Source organism: Macaca mulatta, chromosome 14 (assembly GCF_049350105.2).
Source record: "Macaca mulatta isolate MMU2019108-1 chromosome 14, T2T-MMU8v2.0, whole genome shotgun sequence".
In the NCBI taxonomy this organism is placed as follows: Eukaryota; Metazoa; Chordata; class Mammalia; order Primates; family Cercopithecidae; genus Macaca; species Macaca mulatta.
This window is the reverse complement of record NC_133419.1, coordinates 7712503-7731401: the sequence shown is the minus strand read 5'-3', so window position 1 is coordinate 7731401 and position 18899 is coordinate 7712503. Positions and strand designations below refer to the sequence as shown.

At 55.5% G+C, this 18899-nt stretch overlaps 1 protein-coding gene across 8 annotated transcripts in view; it reads right to left on the bottom strand.

Moving 5' to 3' along the window:
- Positions 1-430: 430 nt before the first annotated feature.
- The window catches only part of SPTBN2 (spectrin beta, non-erythrocytic 2), a 45080-nt gene continuing 26611 nt past the window's right edge, over positions 431-18899 (bottom strand). For 5 of the 8 annotated variants that reach the window (XM_015113614.3, XM_015113615.3, XM_077962094.1 and 2 more), the window contains 23 exons: positions 16734-16871; positions 15676-16432; positions 14546-14748; positions 14137-14227; positions 13770-13916; positions 11431-11694; positions 9289-9513; positions 8921-9010; positions 8335-8595; positions 8105-8235; positions 7672-7876; positions 6417-6791; positions 5181-5425; positions 4947-5085; positions 4260-4344; positions 3817-4013; positions 3345-3487; positions 3179-3254; positions 3044-3094; positions 2602-2822; positions 2169-2342; positions 1573-1615; positions 431-1281 (listed from right to left, as the gene is read on the bottom strand). In XM_015113614.3, coding sequence (XP_014969100.3) covers positions 1048-1281; positions 1573-1615; positions 2169-2342; positions 2602-2822; positions 3044-3094; positions 3179-3254; positions 3345-3487; positions 3817-4013; positions 4260-4344; positions 4947-5085; positions 5181-5425; positions 6417-6791; positions 7672-7876; positions 8105-8235; positions 8335-8595; positions 8921-9010; positions 9289-9513; positions 11431-11694; positions 13770-13916; positions 14137-14227; positions 14546-14748; positions 15676-16432; positions 16734-16871 — 4495 coding nt within the window. In that variant the 3' untranslated portion in view covers positions 431-1047. Of the gene's footprint in view, positions 1299-1572; positions 1616-2152; positions 2343-2601; positions 2823-3043; positions 3095-3178; positions 3255-3344; positions 3488-3816; positions 4014-4259; positions 4345-4946; positions 5086-5180; positions 5426-6416; positions 6792-7671; positions 7877-8104; positions 8236-8334; positions 8596-8920; positions 9011-9288; positions 9514-11430; positions 11695-13769; positions 13917-14136; positions 14228-14545; positions 14749-15675; positions 16433-16733; positions 16872-18899 lie in introns of all 8 variants that reach the window. The other 3 variants (XM_077962095.1, XM_077962096.1, XM_077962097.1) reach the window with 1 other exon arrangement.

Below are 18899 nucleotides of genomic sequence, written 5' to 3'. Positions count from 1 at the left end.
CGCTATGTGCTCAGCTTTCCACCACTGGGCTGAGCAGTGGCTGAGACTGGCTGGGGGCTGTAGCAATGCTTCCCAGTCTTCCAATTTGAAAACAGTTTAGAGACTCACAAGTGAAGAAAATTGTGCACCAGGGAAGGAGTCCTCATTGCTTTTTAACATGAATACTGCTTGGTGACATCATCCCAACCCATGGGGAACTACTTTGGTCTAAAAAGAGGCTTGGCATTGGTCAACCCAGCACACTGGAGGTCACTGTCACAGGGAAATGAGACTGGGTCAGGGAAGCTCTCAATGTGACACAGCTCTTCAAGAGCTTGGAGGCTGGGGCAGAGTGGAAACGTGAGATGCAGGAGACCAGAACCAAGGGAGAGGACATGGGCTTGGGCAGAGAGGCTTTGGTCAGGAAAGCAAAGACACCCAGAGGCAGTGAGAGAAGCTGAGCTGTTTAATCACCTCCTTGGCCAGACTCAAGGCGGTGGCTGTCCCTGAACAACACACCTTGAAAGCCATTGAGAGCAGCTGGAGATGGAGTGGCAGCTGGAGTTAGAGGGTGGGGGTGGGGAGGGAGGGCTCCTGCGCCTGTCATCTGGCACTCCTGCCCCCAGGGCCTGCTTCAGCTCTGAGAGGTTCCTGGCTGGTCCCAGGGGTGAGGAACCAGAAGGCAGAAGGCGAGTGCCCTCGCTATGGTGGGAGAATGACCCTGAGGCAGGGGCAGTCACTCCCCACATGGCCTATGTTGAGGGTGCAGCACTGTCCGCACCTTGGTGAGGGACAGAGGCACGAGGCTGGGGAAAGAGGGGAGAAGTCGGCGGGGGTGGGAGAGGGGGTTGCCTGGGTCCCACCACCAGTCTGGAATTAAACAGCAGAAGAGAAGGGCTGCCCTTGGGAACACGGACTTGTCCCCAGTGACAGTTCCTGGTGATGGGTTGACCTTGGCAACAGACCCTAGCAGCAGGCAGTTGTCCTGACAAGAGGGTGGTCCCTGTTGACTGTCCCTGGCAGTTTCCTGAACGGAGGGAAGGAGCTGGCCTGGGACCTTGCCCCCAGCTACTTGTTCTTCTTGAAGAAGCTGAAGCGTTTTTCTCGCTCTCGTTCTCTGCCGTCTTTGCTGCGGAGCACAACAGGCCCCTCAGCCCCGACAGGTGACACTGGGGGCATGGTCATGGCCCGGGTCATGCCCCGGGTGGTGCTGGGCACCACCGGCTCTTCGGGCTCTCCAGAGGCAGAAGATGCAGTGGCAATGGCTGCGTTCACCACCCGTAGCCACGAGCTCATCTCTGCCTGTGGACGGAAAGACCCTTGGTCAGCTTTAAGGATGCTCCGCTGGGGTGGCCACGGTGGACAGCAGGGAAGTGTGAGAGGAGGAGGCAGAAAGTGAGCTGACTGTTTCATGCTATTAGGAGAATGCAGCCGGCTTAGACAGGGAGTGCGGCCTGGTGCGGCTGTCACACACATCCAGTCTTACCACAAAGGACGAGACCAGGAAAGAGGGAGGACGGGGAAGGAAGGGGAGTCTGCAGCTGGAGGGTTCTGGAATGGCACGGACAGAGAGGAACACGGAGGACAGCTCACCTCATCCTTGGCCTGGAATAAATATTCTTTTCCATCCTGTAAGCTGTTGGGAGAGAGAGGCCACAGGGCAGAGCTGAGAATCTGGATGTGCCAGGTCGCTGCTGGTGAGAGCGCAATCATGACCCAACACCGGGCTGGGACATCTGGCTGCAGCCCTCGGAGCCGGACCAGACATGCTCTGCACATTCTTCAGTCTTCCCCGACTGCAGAAGCACATCCTTTCTGACTGGCCACAGAGGCAGGGGGAGCTCACTTCCACCCCAGCCTGGGCCTCCTGCTCCAGCTGCTTGCTGGCAGGCAGGGACAGCCCCCTGGAGGTCTTGCCAGATCCCTGCCTTTGGATTTCCCACCCTGGGTAATTTTTCACCTTGGCATCGGCAGCCATCAGGCCTGGGTCTTGGTTCTCCTGCTCCCCTTGGTGTGGAGACAACCAGAATCCCCGCCTCCCTCATCTACACTGTCCCCAAGTGGCTGGCCTGGTTACTCTACTCAGGGGTTCCTTACAGGAACTCCCCTCCCTCTGGACCCGACTCACGGCTCACCTGTGCCACTCCCAACTCTCCTCCCATCCCGAGAGCACTGTTCCCTGTTCCTACCCCAGCTTGAAGACGTGTTTGCGCTTTCGGTAATCAAAGGCGACACTGCCCTGGGCCCTGGCCAGGCTGACAGGCACTTCTCCGTGGTATGGCACCCCCGCACTGGCTGCCTTGGCATCCTTGTAAAAGCCGAGGCTCCCACGCCGCAGGACACAGTACACGTTCTGCCAGGACCTGCGAGGGACATGGTGCTGACTGGTTGGCCTCGGTGGCTCCTGCTACCCGGGGCCCTCTTGGGTATCCTAGGACTTCCAGCTCTGCTCCCATCTTTAGGCCATGGTCTTCACACCCTCTGGTCCTCCCCTGAGGCCCTGCTCTGGTCCCAAGTCCTACCCTTTGCCCAGAAGATGTACTTTAAAGGGCATCCCTTCCTCTATCTGGGCAGAGGCTCTGGGGAAATCCCCTCTGAGGGCAGGCTCCGGAGAGGCTGTACCTGTTGGCAGCCTTCTTCCCGAAGGCCTCCATCTCTTGCTTGCGACACAGTACCCCCTCCATCTGCTCCTGGGCAGATGGCTCTGGGCCTCGAGGAGGCAGGGTGGCAGCGTGGGCTGACTCGGTGGACCTGCTCTGGGGCATCGCAGGTGGGGCCGCGCCCCGAGTCCGGGTCTGCCTGTCTCCCCGGGGCCCATTGGCTTCGTCCCCTGGGCCAGGTCCCTAGGGGGGAAATCAGTGTCAGTGTCAAAGGATGAGATGGGAGATCCCTAACCTGGGTGCCAGGAAGCTCCGTGTCCAGGAGTTGGTCTTCCTGCCCCCAAGCTGCCCGTGAGCCTCTGCCCTCTCACATCCCATCCCCAGTACTCCCCCACCCCACTCACCACCCCTTCTGGACCCTTCGCCTCCCAGTTATCAACACCCACACTTGCAGGGGAACTCACTGGCCCTTCAGGGGAGCTGCTGTCCTCAAGTCTCTGTTGTCCCAGCAGGGGCTGCAAGAATAAGAATCTGTAAAAGGATATGCAGGGGTGGAGGGGCTACGACTCCGATGGGGGAACAGGGGACAGTGGGGTCACCTGTGAGGGCTCTCCATCTGTGCAGACTCCATTAACACTGGGGGCTTGTGTGGATGGTGGTGGCCGTAGCTGGGTTCTGGGATGACCAAAGACAACACAGGATCATTAGTCCCTGGGTGGCCTGGGCTCAGCCTCTTCCTCCTACCCCAGGCGTCCTGGCTCTCACCTGTCCCAGGTGGTGTCAGGAGCCGTCTGGCCGCCCACCAGGTCCCCTGGAGGCACACTGGCTGTGGGTTCAGGAGCAGGCGGCTGTTTCCTTCGCTCCTCCTCCTCCCTCTTTCTCTTCCGCTCCTTCTCCCGCTCCTCTAGCTGCATTCAGCGTGTAGAAAGTCGCGTGTAAGAGGGCCAGGGAAATAGGGAGAGCTGAAATGTCTCAACTCTGATTTGATGAAATATGATAAAAGGAGAACAGAATTCGAGAAGACGGTGGGGACAAGAGACAAAATGGGAGAAGGTGTCTCAGCCTCACCCAGGGGAACTGACACCTCCTAAAGGTGTGGTGACAACGGCACGCTCAGCTCACATCTGGGAGCCACTGGTACAGTGGCAAGAGAGAAGACATGTCTTCTCCAAGCAGAAGCAAGCATGGGTCGGGGGAGCAGGTTGGGGGTGGGCATCTGGGGTCGTGTGTCCCTCACCGCAGTAAGCTTCTCTAGCGCACAGAATCGTTCCTCCCAGGCCACTGCTGACTTCTGGAAGGCCTCGTGCCGCTTGATAAGGCTCTCAACTTCATCAACCGTGCAACCCAGCTCAGCGCTGCGCACCAGCGGCTCCTGGCTGCAGAGCCAGGCCTCTGCCATCCCTGCATCTCTTCCAAACACGAGCACCTCCAAAACTGGTGGGATCAGGGGTCACAGGAAGATGGTGGGTCAGAGTGGCCACTGGCAGGGCACAGTGGCCATGGCAACCTCAAGAACAGGGACACAGAGAAAGCCACTGCCCCAGAGCTGTGCCAGGCAGCGCCAAGGTTGGACATCGTGAGTTTCACACCCAGGGTTCCTGGTCTCACCTACTCTGGAAACCACAGGGTGCAGAATGCCCCCCCCTCCCCACAGCACCTGGGGCCCCCTCAGCAGCTCACCCAGCTGAAGCCAGTCCATCTTCTCCTGCCACTTCTCGGCCGTCTCCTGGCGCCGTGCCTGCAGCTGAGACAGCTTCTCTGAGATCTGGGGGGCAGAGATATGAGTTAGCACCAGGATGTGAGGTCTTTCCAGGGCCCCTGGGGAGTCACCCAGGGCGACAGATAATTTCTTTCTTTTTTTTTTTGAGACAGAGTTTCACTCTTATCGCCCAGGGAATGGTGTAATCTCAGCTCACTGCAACCTCACTGCCTCCCAGGTTCAAGCAATTCTCCTGCCTCAGCCTCCGAGTAGCTGGGATTACAGGCACCCACCACCATGCCTGGCTAATTTTTGTGTTTTTAGTAGAAATGGGGTTTCACCATGTTTCATCACAGCCTAGCCACACAACCCTTGGAGGCCAGGCTGGTTTCGAACTCGTGACCTTAGGTGATCTGCCCGCCTGGGCCTCCCAAAGTGCTGGGATTACAGGCATGAGCCACCATGCTTGGTCCAGGACCAGTGATTTCTGATGTCAAAAGGCAGACGGTTCTCACATTTCCAGAATGCAAGAAACCCCTGAATGGCACTGAGGGGAGAGAATGAAAAATTTCTTGCAAAGAAAGAATGAGAGGAAGCAGAAAGCTGCCAAGAAGTCAGCGTTCAGCACTGCCCAGTGAGAATGGCCCGGCCACCCGGGCCTCACCCACCTCCTCGGCCGCATAGTGGCTCCTGGCCAGCAGCTCCTTCCCCATGTCGATGCAGGAGGAGAAGCGGTCCGCCCGGGCCTCTATCTCTGCCTTGATGCCTTGCTGGTTCTTGATGACTAGATCCGCGGAGGACACATCCCTGGGGGGAGGCAGAAACAGCATCATCTGCTGCCCACAGTCCCATCACAGCCCAGCCACACAACCCATGGAGGCCCCGGGCCCTAGGGTTCTCACCGGGGACGCTCCTGGGCATCCATCTGCAGGTTGACCTCATCCATCCAGAGCATCAGTTCCCGGACAGCCTTGAAGAAGCGGAACTTGTCCGTGGTGTCCAGCAGCAGCTGCCGGCGGGCGGCAGAGCTTCCCTGAAGCTGAGCCCAGGCCTCAGCCACGGCCTGCATGTGGCGGCCGATCTCCTCAGCCTTGTCTCCAGCATATGCCTTCTGGAGCCGGTGGCCATCGTCCTGCACCTGCTGGACCTGTGGGGCCCCGGGTCAGAGTCAGGCAGAGCAGGGGACTCCAAGGAGCCGCAGCCTGCCTCAGTTCTGGCTGCCCCTCTCACCTCCTGCTGCCTGTCTCACAGCCAAAGCAGCAGGGGGAGGAGCCAGGGAGTGGGGGTGCTGGGAAAGATGAAGGCAGGTGCTTGGCCACACTCTGCCCTATTGGGTCTCATCTGGGAACCTGGGCTTAACTTGGGGAGGATCTGGAAAAGGGCCATTGGCCAGTTGAACTTTCAGAGGCCTGTCTAGGATGTTATGGACCTTGGAGATTGGTAGAACGAGACACTTAGCCTGAAGAGGGGATTCAGGCAGGGGCTGATGGGTTTTAGTGGTTGAGGGAAGGATCCATGCTTACTGAGTGTGGGCCTAGAGCTCAAGCCTGGGAAGCACCAACAGGCAGATTTAGCAGAGCATGAAGAGTCTCCTGGCCACTGGGAACCCCTGAAGACATCATGGGCTCTCAAGGGGGCTTGTCATTAAAAGTGTGAATGCAGTGGCTAGATGTCCCCTGCCAGAGATAGTTTCTTTCTTTTTGAGACAAGTTTCGCTCTTGTTGCCCAGGCTGGCGTACAGTGGTGTGTACAACCTCTGCCTCCCAGGTTCAAGTGATTCTCCTGCCTCAGCCTCCTGAGTAGCTGGGATTACAGGCATGCGCCACCAGGCCCAGCTAATTTTGTATTTTTAGTGGAGACAGGGTTTCTCTATGTTGGTCAGGCTGGTCTCAAACTCCCAATCTCAGGTGATCTGCCCTCCTCGGCCTCCCAAAGCGCTGGGATTACAGGCGAGAGCCACCGTGCCCAGCCAAACAGAGATGTTTCCTTGGAGCAATTTCCTCATCTCGAAATGGCCCTCCAAAGGGTGCCATCCTCCCAGCATCTCTGAGCTCTGCCCTAGCTCCTGGGAACGCTCCCCGGCATTTCCCCCTTGGCCTCCTCTAAGCCTCCCCCACCTCCGCATGCTTGGGTCAGACCTGGGCGCTGAGGGCCTGGATGTCGTGCTCGTAGGCACAGTGTCGGCGCTGTAGGGCCTCGGCAGCGTTGAGGTCGCGGCCAGTCCCGTCCGGAAGCTGCTGCTGCTTGTGCTGCACCCGCGCCAGGGCTTGGCGTGCCCCGTGCAGGAAGCGCTGCAGCTCGTATGCCGCGGCCAGCACCTGACCCCGCGTGTCCAGCAGCTCAAGCAGGTCAGCCCAGGCTTCGTTGAGACTGTCCTTCCACTCGGCCACAGTGGCCCGTGCGGCATGGCCCCCAGCAATGAGCCCATTGGCCAGTGCATTGGCGCTATCTACGCGCTCCTGACCGATGGTGCTCGTGTCCCGGGAGAACTCTCGGAATTTGTCTCGGAGCATCTGGTAGAGGAAGCAGATGGACAGACCATGCTGTGATGTTGGGGGATGTGGTCCCTGCCTGATGGGGCGAGTCCTCCACTCCAAACTCAGAACCCACCTCTCCCCGCTGGCCACAGGGCCGGGACAGGTTTCCCCCCGGTGGTTAAGGAGCAGGCATGGTTGCTTCCCACTGACCCTGTATTCGACAGGCGCCCTCCACCCCCGGCAAGGGGGTTTCGAGGTGCTTGGGACCCTCAGGCCTCAGACAAGAATCCCCTAACTATGGCCCATATTTCTGTACGACAGAGGCTCCAAGCCCCCAAACCGTGGAGGGGATCATACCCCATTTTGTTGAATTCTGTTGAAAAGTGTGAGTGATAATTTCCTATTTGCCCTTGTCTCAGCTCAGCTTCATGTCCCCTTTCTGCACAATTCTTCAAATTGTGTGTGTGTGTGTGTGTGTGTGTATTTAGAGATGGGGTCTTGCTCTGGAGTCCACTAGCGCAATCACTGCAGCGTCGACCTCCTAGGCTCAAGAGATCCTCCCACCTTAGCCTCCTGAGTAGCTGGGCCTACAGTCCTGCACTGCCGTGCCTGGCTAATTAAAAAACATTTTTTTTGTAGAGATGGGGGTCTCACTATGTTGCCCAGGCTGGTCTCAAACTCCTGAGCTCAAGTTATCCTCCTGCCTCAGCCTCCCAAGGTGCTAGGATTACATATGTGAGCCACCATGCCCAGCCTCTTCAAATCATATACCTCAAAATCAGGAGGGCAGTGCCTGCTTAGCCTGGTCTTGTCTCCTGGCCCCCCAGTGCTCTGCCTGCGACCAGCTCCTAGTCTCCCTGTGGGTCCTCCACTCTTCCCATGGCTGATCTGAGCTGGGTGCTCTCCCTACACTCACAGTCACATGCTCATAGTCCTGGCCCAGCTCGTGGGAGGCCGCCACGACCTCGCGCTCCTGGATCCACTGCTCTAGGTCATCCAGCTCGCGGCGGAGCTGGCACAGCCGGAGGTGCTCCTGCAGGCGCTCCCGCCGCTCTCCCGCCAGCTCCTTCAGGCCGGCATACAGCTTGTCCACCTGGGCTTGGCGGATGGATATCCGCGTGCTGCAGAAAGAGTGGGAGAGGCACTGTGGGACTTAGGGGTGTAGCTCTGACTTCCGGCCTGTTCTGTGGAGCCCTGTCCCTCAGGGCTCCCAACAGCTCGCCCACCCTGCACTCCAGCTTTCTAGGAGGCTCCATGCACACAGCACTGAAGGCTCCACATTCCCTGCACCTTCCTGTTCCTGCAGCCAGCTCCTCCCCTAGGCTGGGCCGGGCTGCCGCTGCACCCACCTCTCTGGGTGCTCATGGTCAATCATGTCCTGGCTGCTGGCTGCCAGCTGGTGGATGGTCTGCGCGTAGTCGGCCAGGGCTTGCTCCAGCACCTGGTGCTTCTTCACCTCTGCCTGGGCACTCAGCTCATCCTGGGGGAAGGGACGGTGGGAGGGGGACAGTGGCATCAAGCAGCGGGTCGGGGGAGGGCAGAACTGGCCACATACACCAGGCTGTGTCCTGGCCCTCACCTTAGCCTTCTCCTGGCCCATCATGTGTAATTCCTGCTCGCCCATCCAGGCCTCCGCCTCAGCAGCATCACGGTAGAACTGCTGGGCTCGCAGGGCCTCCTCGAGTCGCTTCCCTCGAAGTTCCAGCTCGTGGCCCAGGCGTTTCCACATTTCCTGCAGCTGGGCCAGCTCTGGGCCTGCTGCTGCTGCACCTAGAGCACGCTGCCGCTCCCTCAGGTCCGCGATCCGGGGCTCATGGCCCTGAATCTCCTTCTGCAGAGTCTGCCCATGGCCACAGAAGAGAAAATGCTGAAAGGCCTGCCGCAGCCCCACATGCTCCTGGAGACCACCCTTCACCCCGTGCCTCTCTCCTTCCTGGGTCCTCTGCTCCCTCTCCTAGCTGGGGGTGCGATGGTAACACGCCTCAGCCCCCCAGCCCCCACTATGTCCCACTGAGAGGACCCACCCTCCTGAGGTGAGGAAAGACAGCCACTGAAGTCCAGGGTTACACTCAGCATTGAGGGGGGCCTGGTCTTAAGAAAAAACACACGTCCAAGTCTGGGGAGGCTCCTGGGAACTTCTCTTTTGCCTTCAGCCTCTGCCTCACCTGGTTTTTCTTCATGAGAAGCTGGACACTGGGTAGGTCCTTGCCATGCTCCATGGAGCTGGCCATGGGCAGCCGCTCTGTCACCCACAACTGGAAGAGGAAGAGGCGGTCAGTGGAGGCCCAGAGGGCAAGGCAAAAGCACCAGGGACTTTTAGTGGGAGTGGGGACACCTGGGGCTACCTCCATGTGTGTAGGGAACGGTCATCTCTGGTTCTGGGGGGCATCCCCAAGTCTCCCTAGAGGGGACATGGTCAATGCCAAAGAGAAGAGGGAACAGAGCCCTGCTGGCATCTCCCTGGCATTGAGGAGGGAGGCTGGAAAGCCACGTGGCTGGGGGCAGCTTGCTGTCCTTGGCCCCAGTGACTCACAATCTCATCCTCCACGTCCCGGTGGAACTGGTGCTGCTCGCGAGAAGCCTGCAGGCGCCGGCAGCGTTCCTGCATGGGCTGGCACAAGGCCCTGAACTTCTCTTCCACAGCCCTCGAGGTCCTCTCCACCTCCCCTGCACCCTGGTCCTCCTGGGCCAGCGCTTTGGCCTGGGCCTGAATTGCCTCCACCTCCTTCTCTCTCACAGCCATCTCCCATTCCAGCATCTGCAAACCGCCAGGAGGAAGGACATGTTAGCTCTGCATTTCCGCCTTCACGCCCAGCAGAGACACCAGTCTCTATCCAGCCCACTGTGGCTGCTTATCACTGCAGCTCACCCAGGGAGAGCATCCCCTCGTGGGCTGGATCAGTGGATCTCCAACTTTATACACACGAGAGTCCAAGGGCAGGGGGTGAAAGAATCTCTATTGGGTACTGTGCTTACTACATGGGTGATGGGTTCAGTTATGCCCCAAACTTCAGCATCACACAATATAACCTTATAACAAACCTGCACCCACACCCCCAAATCTAAAAGACTGAGATTAAAAAATCCAGGGTAGTGTGATAACTGTGCCCATTATCAACTCATTGTCTCTCCATCCCCAATCCATCATGGCCCTGCTTTGAGACACTGGAACTGGTCCCTGAAAACATTCCTCCTTTGCCAGCGGGCACAATCTAGACCTTGTCAGCAGAGGGCGCTGGAGGGACACCACAATGCCTAGCAGATGAGGGGCGTGCCACGGTTCCAGCGTGTTTTCCTTCCTCCTACAGCAAAACTGTCCACAGTGCGCAAGAGATTCGGTGGCTCTGAACTCTCTGGCAAGTTTTGCTGCACTCCAGTGGCTACTTCCTGCTGGTCAGCCTTGGCTTGCTGGCTTCAGACCTGCTCTGGCCTGTGATACCCCAGCAAATTTCCAGGCCATTCAGTAGGCCTCTGCCCTCTCCAAGGAGGTCTGAGACTCAGCCATCTTGCTCCTTCCTGGAGGACTCCTCCACCCCAGAGGTGTCAGCTGCTCCCTACACTTCCCATTCTGCATTCTTTAGAGCTGGGACCAGTAAGTCCAGCCCACTGCCTAGCCTTATAAAGTTTTTATTGGACCACAGCTGCACCCCTTTTTAAAAATTTTTTTGAGACAAGTCTCGCTCTGCCACTTAGGCTGGAGTGCAGTGGCACAGTCACAGCCCACTGCAGCCTCGACTTCCCAGGCTCAAGCAATCTTCTCACCTCAGCCTCCAGAGTAGCTGGGACTACAGGCACACACCACCACCACGCCCAGCTATTTTTTGTATTTTTTTGTAGAGATGGGGTTTTGCCATGTTGCCCAGGCTGGTCTCAAAGTCCTGGACTCAAGGGATCCGCCCACTTCGGCCTCCCAAAGTGTTGGGATTACAAGTGTGAGCCACCACACCTGGCCATACCCTTTATTTTACGTATAATCCACAGCTGCTTTTACCTTACAAGGGTAAAAGACCTTTGTAGGGCTGTGACATAGACCTTATGACCCACAAAGCCCCAAATATTTACTATCTGGCGCTTTACTGAAAAAATTTTCTAACCCCTGCTGTAGAGTTCTCTTTACCACCTTTTCCTAATTCATACTTCTTTTTTTTGAGACGGAGTCTCGCTCTGTCATCCAGGCTGGAGTGCAATGGCATGATCATGGCTCACTGCAACCTCTGCCTCCTGGATTCAAGCCATTCTCCTGCCTCAGCCTCCCAAATAGCTGGGATTACAGGCATGTGCCACCACACCCAGCTAATTTTTGTATTTTTAGTAAAGATGGGGTTTCATCATGTTGGCCAGGCTGGTCTTGAACTCCTGACCTCAAGTGACCCACCTGCCTCGGCCTCCCAAAGTGCCAGGATTACAGGTGTGAGCCACCGTGCCTGGCCTAATTAATATTTCTTTTTACTGAAGTTCTCATCTTCAAATTATTAGTGGGCCTGTCTCCTAACTCTAATCCTGACTGTGACATATTCCTAGAGATTCTGATACTGGCTGCCCAGAGAAATGACTCCGGGAAATGCTACTGAAGGTGTTATCTGCCAGGCCTTAGCTGGCCTCCCAAATCTTGAAAGCTTCAGACCCCTTCCTTTCTTCTGCTATTCACCATCCCCATCAAAGGCCCACAGCACACCTGCTGCTTCTTGAGCAGGATGTTGACGCTGGTGAGGTCCTTGCCGTAGTCATCCGAGTGTAGCTGGGCCTGCAGGCTCTCCAGCCAGCTCTCCAGGGCACAGCAGCTCTGGGCAAACAGCTCAGCTCGGTTGGCATCAAAGAGGCTGCGGGCCTTGGCTTGGGTGGTGGTCTCCAGCTCATCCCAGCGCCTGTGCAGGTCCCCCAGCTTCTCCGACACCAGGGCTTTCAGCTCTGGCTTCTCAAGAGTCAGCTCTCGCCCTTCCTGGAAGGCAAGACAGAGAACGTCAAAGTGCCCAAATTAGCTTGAACTTTAGAGGCTGAGAGCACGGGCAGTAGAGACCTGAAGTGTGGGCAATAATTCCAAGTCCTTGTGTGTTCTCATTGACATACTCTTCGCAGAGGTTTAAGATCCCTTCTAAACCGCTGTTCCCTTACCGCTGATGAACCCCACTCCTCTTCAAGACCCAGCTCAAAGAGCATTTCAATGAGGAAGCCCTTGCAATCTCTCTTTAGTTTGGGTTCCTTGGTGCCTGCGGTTTCTGGCACCACACTGCACATTGACTTATTTGCCATCGTTTTGTATTTCTCAACTCATTACTCTTCACTTCATTGATAGCAAGTGAGTCCCACCTGGTTTCCCCACTTCCAGCTTTTCTGCTTGAGGATTTTTGCGTCTGGGGTGGTGAGGGAAGTGTGCTCCCTTGAACTGTGTGGAAGGCAAATTGGAAGAGCCACGGAGTTAACGAGCCCAGAAGCAGCCCTCAACCAGTGAGACAGGGAGCTGATGGATAAATACGCAGCATCCAAGTGCTGTGGCTGTGCGGGTGCTGTGTTCTGTGTTTCATCTACACCCCCACAGAGTGCCCCATGAGGGTTGGGCTCCCGCTGCCCATGGGGGTAACTGGCATGACTTCTGTCCCTTCTCATCGCTCCATTCCCCTACTGATGCTTCCCGGGGTCACCTCCCTAGAATCATTACTTCTGGGTCTGCTTCTAGGGGAACACAAACCCAGACACTGCCTTCAGGCCATTTTGCAGGTGGCTGTGGCTGTCGGGATGAAGAGCATCAAAGGCTAGCACTGCCTGGGTAGCTTCACAACCTTAAGCACAATCCACACTTGGAAGCACACGCATGTGGTGGTCAGGGTGTTCCGGGCTTCTCTCCCACCTCTTCTTCCCTGGGGCCCTGCACACATTCTGTGCTGCTGCCAGACTCGCTCACCCCCTTGCTCCCAAACAGGCACTGCCTACCACTGGTTTTCTGTTTGGTTTTCTCTACCTGGAAACATCTTTTCCTCAATATCTCCACTTGTCCAAATTCTACTCATCCGCCATGGACTGCCCTGGATGTTGCTGCTTCTAGAATTTCCATATCTCCTCTCTCCTTATTCCCCAGGCTTCAGCAGGGCCACTCTCACAGCACTCATCAGATTCTTCTCTGGATTCTATTTAGCTACCTGCATATATGCCTCATATCCTGACTACAGCGTTATTCCTTCAGGGTGGAGCCTACCAGGGGATCCCTTTCGGACCCCATGCAGTGCCTAATACAATGCTTTGGATATAGTAGTACCAAGTAAATATTTGCTGAATGAATGGAAACAATTGAAAGCACACTGGTCTCCTTTTGTCCCAACCGTCATGCCCTTGGGGGAAGGAAAGTGTCTTTTCGTAGACCTTGCAGTGCCTCACAGACTGTTGAGCGCATACCATGTTCTGTAGGGATACTTGCGGAGCAGATATAAAACTTTATATGTCCTTGGCTCTTGAGGAAGAGCTAGGTGGAAGACCAAGAACCAGGGACAGTAAGACTCGAAAATAAGGACTGGCAGACTACATACAGCCCATGAGGTAATCTGGCCCACTGCCTGTTTTTACAAATAAAGTTTTACTGGGAAACAGCCATGTTCATTCATTCACCTATTTTCTGCGGCTGCTTTTGCACTACAACGACAGAGATGAGTAGTTGTAGCAGAAACTGTTTGGACTGCAAAGCCTCAAATATTGACCATCCAGGCCAAGCCCTTTCCAGACAAGGTTTGCAGAGCCCACTGAAGAGCGCCATCCTGCTTTGAACTCAGGAACAGTTATGGTGTTAAATCCAAGCTGCAGTTTGGCTACCTACTAATTTGTACTTTATCAAGGTTCTGGACTCACTGTCCCACTCTCTGTCTCCAACAAAGACGTTTGTTTCTCAGGCCATAACTTTCCACCGTGGAGCTGTGGCACCAGAAGCCCCACAGTCTCTAACCATGACGAAAACCACGTCCTGGAGCCAGGCCCTCCCCTGCACGGTGGGGGACTCTGCCGAGAGGCAGCCCCCACAGCACCACTCACCTTGTCCACCTTGTCCAGCCAGTCTTTGTTGGCAGCCAGCTCGGCCATGAACGCCTGGTGCTTCTGCCACTTGGTATGCAGGTTGCGGGCCTCGTCGTAGGACACGTCCTGGGCTGTTAGCATCTTCTCATCAATCCAGAGCTTCAGCTGGACCAAACGTAAAACAGGGACAAAGGAGAGGGGGCATTTCCAAGGGAGGGGAGAGGGGGGCATAAAAGCAGGGCCACAGTGAGCCAGGAGAAGTGGGCACCTTGGGAAGAAGCATGAAGGGGCTCACAGTCTCTGGTGACCTTGTGCTGGACTTATTCTAGGCTCAAGGTGGGAAAGAGATGGCTAGGGAATATCCCGGAGCCCCAGGGAGCCTCACCTCGTGACAATCTTGCAGGAAATGCTGCTGCTCCCGGTTGTCCCGAAGACGGCCCAGAAACTGCTGTGCTGCGTCTTGATTCTTCCTGTGCCTGGAATGACACCCTCTTGTGAAACCCTGGAATTTGCTGTAAAAGGGCTGTGACCCTTTGGCTAACCTAGGGGCCTCCATTTCTTCTAGGGGAATAACGCCTTCCAGGAGCACGAGGTTACCTAGGAATCCTGACTTCCTTTTGGCCCTGGTTGGGGGTAGAACCTCCCAGCCCTCTCCAACCACTTGGTTCTTCCCCTCTACTTCTCCGTCAGCTCCTACCCCATCTGTGCGTTTCCTGTGCCACATTCATCTTTGAGGCCACCCTGTTTCCCAGATTTCCCCCAGGACCCCTAATTCATGGACCGCCTCATCAGACCTCCTCTCGATGGAGTCTGCCTTTTCCCGAATCTTGTCGGCATGGATGTTGCCTTCAGACACCAGCTGGCGCCCAGCCTCCAGGAGCCCGTGGATCCGTTCCCCATTGGCATCCATGGTGCTCATGAAGTCCTCCAATTTTTTAATGGCAGCATCAGCAGCCTGGAGTGTCCCTGGCATCTCCGTGTGAGACAGAACATATTCCTGCGTGGGAGTGGTGACATTCAGCTCATTTTCCCCAGCACAATTCACCCCCTTAGGAGGGACCCACCCAGGGGCAAATCTGAGAGGTAGGGGCCAACCCACAGACAGGGAGGGTAGCCAGGAGAACTCTGAAGACAGGGAGGCTGCCAGCCAGTGTGGGAGTCTCAGAAAGTCACAGGGAAGCTGGGTGGGAAGGACTTTCCACTCCCCAGCCCAAATCCTGTTCTATCTCACTTCTAGCTCCTGATTCCATTTCTTTAACAGTTACACGACAAACTGGGTTTTCTATTTCTTCTAAAGTCAGTTTTAGTAAATTATATTCACATTTTTTTCATTCCCATTTTTCTTTCTTTTTTCCTTTTCTTTTGTGAAACAGGGTCTCATTCTATGGCCCAGGTTGGAGTGCAGTGGTATGATCATAGCTCACTGCAGCCTCAAACTCCTGGCTCAAGTGATCCTCCAGCCTCAGCCTCCCCAGTAGCTGGGACTACAGGCATGCATGACCATGCCCAGCTAATTTTTTTTTTCTTTTTGTAGAGATGGGGGTCTCACTATGTTGCCCAGGCTGGTCTCAAACTCCTGAGCTCAAGTTATCCTCCTGCCTCAGCCTCCCAAAGTACTGGGATTACAGGTATGAGCCATCCTGTCTGGCTCCCATTTTTCTTTATAAAAAATTCTTCTATTTTCTTAAATTTTTTTTTTTTTTGGTAAAGACAAGGTCTTGCCATGTTGCCCAGGTTGGTCTGGATATTCTCAGCCTCAAGTGATCCTCCCACTTTGGCCTCCCAAAGTGCTGGGATTTCAGGCCTGAACCACTGCACGGCCCCGTTTTGCTAACATGTCCTTCCTGCCCATCCCGCTCCTTCACATTTCCCCGGGTCCCTACTTTGCTCTTCCTCCTGGTTGGGACTTTGCCTGGACTTTCACCTGGCTGCTGAGTACGCCCTCAGCCTGACGAGCATCCCGCAGGAATCCCTGGAAGCCGTGGGCCTGGGCCAGGCGACTTTGCCGGCTCTCCCACATTCGGCCCAGCTCCTCCCAGCCAGTTCCCAGGGCCTCCAGTCGCTGTCGTAGGAAGAGGCACTGGGGGTCAGCCTGGTCCCGGGTCACCTCCTCGCCCAGGGCTCGCAGCCGGCTGTACTCGCTCTGGGCCCGCTCCACCTCTCCCCGAAGGGCTGCATGTTGGGCCAGGAGGGCCTCTGCCTCAGGCAGGGTGGCTGGCCCTTCTTCAGAGGCCACAGCAGTCTGAGTACGGCCTAGCCAGGCCTGGAAGTCATCCAAGCTGCGCAGGAAGTCCTGCAGCCGCCGCGCCTCCCCCAGCGACTCTTCTCGACGCCGCATGGTGGCCCTGAGGTCCTCCCAGCCGGTCTGCACCTCTCTGAGCCGGGCGTTGATGGCCGCTGCCTGAGCGGGATGGCCGGCAGCCAGGGCATTTGCCTCTCGAGTCAGTTCACCGACCCGGGAAGCAATGGCCTCCAGGTCCCGCTCCGTGCCAGCCAGCTTGCGCTGCAGGGCCAGCACCCCAGCCAGATCGTTGCCTAGGCCCTGGGTGGACTCGATGACCTTGGTCTTCTCTCTCATCCAGGCCTGGGTCTCCGTACACTCTAAGTGGTAGTTCTGGATGCTCAGGGCTGAGGTCAGAGCTGCCTTCTTACCGTCTGCCAGGGACCGAAACTGCTGCCACCTGAGAGCAGGGGGAAGGTTCAGCTTCCTGCCCTGGCCAGGCCTATTTGGAAGCTTCTTCCCTGCTTCTCTCTCCCTTGGTATCTCCCCTTGACTCCTCCCTTTCTGGCCAGCAGCTGCTTCAGACTACCTTGACTCCCTCCCTCGTCTCTTTGATCCTTTTTCCTTTCCCAACGTATTCCAGACTGGTTTGCTTCCTCCTTGGTAGCCACTCTGCCAGGCTCTACCAAACCTGCCTCCCACTGCCATCCCCATTGCTTCATTTCTCTGTCAGTTTCCCAGTCCTGCCCTTCCAAGCCCACCTGTGGTTGAGCTGCTCCTGGGTGTTGACAATGCGGTCCTTGCCTGGGGGGCTGGCCTTCAGTAACTGCTCGGCAACGTCATTCACCGCGGTGATTTGTGCTGCAAGGGTGTTCATTTCAGGCTCCAGGGTCTCAAACCTGAGAGGGTGGAAGAGTCAGGCGTGAAATGTGGGAGGCAGCACTGTGCCCAGTCTACCTAAGTCCACCTCTCTTAGACACCCAGGAGGGTGTCTCCTTCACCAGGAGGCTTATCTGCAGGAGTCTCTGTGCCTCTCAGCCTATGAGGTTCATAGTATCTGTGGGTCAAGGGAGGAACCCCCAACTCCCCCAAAACAAGCAGAATAACTATTATCGCTAGAACTGCTCAAAAGATGGTGAAAGGTAAAGGTCAGGAACATACACACAAGTCAAACTAGACCCTGGCATGGGGCCAACCCTTTTTCGGATCCTCTGAGCCTCCTGGGACTTCCCGCTTAGCTGCCTATCTGGGTCTCATCCCACTAATATGTGTTAGAAAATGAAGTAATAACCAAAAATATTGGTCTGGGTGATGAAAATGTGAAGGATAACTTCTTCCAGGGACATTTTATGTTTTGTTTTTGTTTTTGAGACGGAGTCCCGCTCTGTCACCCAGGCTGGAGTGTAGTGGCGTGATCTTGGCTCACTGCAACCTCTGCCTCCTGGGTTCAAGCAATTCTGTGCCTCAGCCTCCTGAGTAGCTGGGATTATAGGTGCCCGCCACCATGCCCAGCTAATTTTTGTATTTTTAGTAGAGATGGGGGTTTCACTATCTTGGCCAGGCTGGTCTTGAACTCCTGACCTCATGATCCACCCTCCTCAGCCTCCCAAAGTGCTGGGATTACAAGTGTGAGCCACCTCGCCTGGCCGGCATTTTATGTTCTAATAGGGCAGGGTTTGCAAATGTTTTCTGTAAAGGGCTCAACAGTAAATATTATAGGCGTCATGAGCCATGCAGCTGCTGCAGCAACTATTCAGCCCTGCTGCTGTAGCCTGAAAGTAGCCACGGGCGATATGCAAAAAGAGTGTAGCTCTCTTCCAATAAAGCAGAAACAGGCAGCAGGCTGGATTTGGCCCAAGGGTTGTAGTTTGTTAACCTCTACATTAGGATACCTTGAAAACTAAAAAAAAAAATAATTACATTTTTATTTTTATTTATTTATTTATTTTGAAACAGGGTCTTACTCTGTCACCCAGGTTGGAGTGCAGTGGCATGATCTCAGCTCACTGCAGCCTCGACCTCTGGGCTCAAGCAATCCTCCTGCCTCAGCGTCCCCAGTAGCTAGGACTACAGGTGCCCACCACCATGCCTGGCTAATTAAAAAAAAAAATGTGTAGAGGTGGAGTCTATGTTGCCCAGGTTGGTTATGAACTCCTGGACTCAAGTGATCCTCCTGCCTTGGCCTCCGAAAGTGCTGGGATTACACGTGTGAGCCACCAGGCCCAACCTAATTACATTTTTTTAAACACCAGGAAATTTGATTATACATTGATCATAGATCATATCAAGAAATTCCTAATTTTGGCCGGGCACGGTGGCTCAAGCCTGTAATCCCAGCACTTTGGGAGGCCGAGACGGGCGGATCGCAAGGTCAGGAGATCCAGACCATCCTGGCTAACATGGTGAAACCCCGTCTCTACTAAAAAATACAAAAAAATAGCCGGGCGAGGTGGCGGGCGCCTGTAGTCCCAGCTACTCGGGAGGCTGAGGCAGGAGAATGGGGTAAACCCGGGAGGTGGAGCTTGCAGTGAGCTGAGATCCGGCCACTGCACTCCAGCCTGGGCGACAGAGCGAGACTCCGTCTCAAAAAAAAAAAAAAGAAATTCCTAATTTTGTTCTATGTGATAATGGTTCTATAAATTTTTTTTAAGATTTATTATTGAATAAATGATTTGAAGATTTATTCTGTAAATAAAGCTATTTTAGTGTTTCTGTCTAAAAGGCTTATAACTTCAAAGCCTCAGCTATTTTAAGTCCACACAGACGGCCGGGCGCGGTGGCTCAAGCCTGTAATCCCAGCACTTTGGGAGGCCGAGACGGGCGGATCACGAGGTCAGGAGATCGAGACCATCCTGGCTGACACGGTGAAACCCCGTCTCTACTAAAAAATACAAAAAACTAGCTGGGCGAGGTGGCGGGCGCCTGTA